This window comes from Populus euphratica, unplaced genomic scaffold (genome assembly GCF_000495115.2).
Source record: "Populus euphratica unplaced genomic scaffold, PopEup_1.0 scaffold238.1, whole genome shotgun sequence".
NCBI classification, from domain to species: Eukaryota; Viridiplantae; Streptophyta; class Magnoliopsida; order Malpighiales; family Salicaceae; genus Populus; species Populus euphratica.
Window position 1 is genome coordinate 263,630 of NW_011499989.1, and position 1,519 is coordinate 265,148.

A 1,519-nucleotide genomic window follows, 5' to 3' on the forward strand; every position below is an offset into this window, starting at 1 on the left:
CCACCTATACTCTTTAAATGTTAAAATCCTGGAAATCAATCACACCGTCTCTGGGGTCTCTTAAAAACCAGCTGCTCAAACTGCCAACAGTGTTGCTCTGTAATGGCACAATGTGCACCGCCTTTCACACCATATACAGCAAAAAACCAGAATCAGCACATAGCTAGCTGTAAGCTGCATTATTACACATGATAAAACAAACCTTCAAGGCAACGACATAAACTTGAAAAGACAGCAGACACATAAATGTGGCCCTTTAAGCAAAGAAACAGAATGATGATGATGAATTGGATAATTTGCTTTCCATTTCCCGAATTTCCTTTTGTTTATTCTTTAGTTACAATGAATAAGATTAATTAATCCCAAAACACTAAAAACATTAATAGAAAGGAGATTATTTTCCTTCTAATCTAATTAATTACCATGCACCAAATCCTAATCGAGTGACCACAAAGTATAACATGTCATGTTTCCAAAAACCCTGTCATTCTAAGAATTGAATTCCTAACTTCGCTCAAATCTCTCCCCTTCAACGTCCTCCCATTTCCAGTGCAAACAGAGAATGCCATTTTGCCAGCAATTCTTCTCTCCACTATAATATGCGGAGGAACAAGATCCCTTCCACCATAATCTTCCTCAAAATCATCATTGTCCGAGAGCTGAAACACTCTGTTAGGAATACCAACCGGGACGGAACTGGATTGCTTCTGCTGCTTCTTCTTCTTTACCTTCTTGTTGTTATTGCTAAACACGCCCATTTCTTGATAATTGAAGTACTTCTTGCACCCATGCTCATGGTCGGAGAAGATTACCTCCGATTCTTGGAACTCTTCTGCCATGTAAAGGCTAATTAAAGTAAAATAAAAATAGACAACGAGGAGTAATATCAAGGACTGGAACAGCGAGGGAAGAGAGGCAAAAGAAGAGGGGATTTATAGGGCAAGAATTCTCTTCTTCGAATCGTAGAGGGTAAACTCTAGCTTGTTTGTGTTGTTAGATGGCGTCACTATAAGGGCATTGAGTGCGGTCCCAGCTTTCTTTTGTTTTTTCTTTAGCTTTTTGTCTTCCTTTCTTCTATATAATATTAAGCATTTATTTTCCGAGCCTGGAATTCTGGTGGGTATGTGTACAAGTTATTAGTCGTCTGCCTAAAAAAACAACTCGATTTCTTGAAGCTCACGGCTTTTGCTTGTCTAGCTTGTTTAGCTAATCTAGGTATATTGTAATTTGGCTCTCAAGCTATAAATGGTTTTGCGAATATTACAAATCAGAAATAAAGTTATATATATATATATATAATCCCCGAATTTGTTTTCATTATAGATAGTTTATATTTTCATAAGATTACAAGGATAGAATTGCTTTTAATTTTGTGTGAAAGCTCACTCGAAATTACCAATAAAAAAAATCTAAAAAATCTTATATTTCTAGCAAATTTTCATGCTAAGCTAAGTCAACTTTTCCTTTTCCTCTCCCTCGATGATGAGTACGTACATTTAATTCATGAATTACATGTGTG

The 1,519-nt window shown here is 36.3% G+C and overlaps 1 protein-coding gene across 1 annotated transcript; it reads right to left on the reverse strand.

Annotated features, from left to right (window-relative positions):
* Positions 1-277: 277 nt before the first annotated feature.
* Positions 278-1,027, reverse strand: LOC105140272 (uncharacterized). Its single transcript, XM_011047037.1, has one exon. It carries the CDS (start codon positions 837-839, stop codon positions 465-467), a length of 375 nt encoding a protein of 124 aa, XP_011045339.1. The 5' UTR covers positions 840-1,027; the 3' UTR covers positions 278-464.
* Between the last annotated feature and the right edge of the window lie 492 nt (positions 1,028-1,519).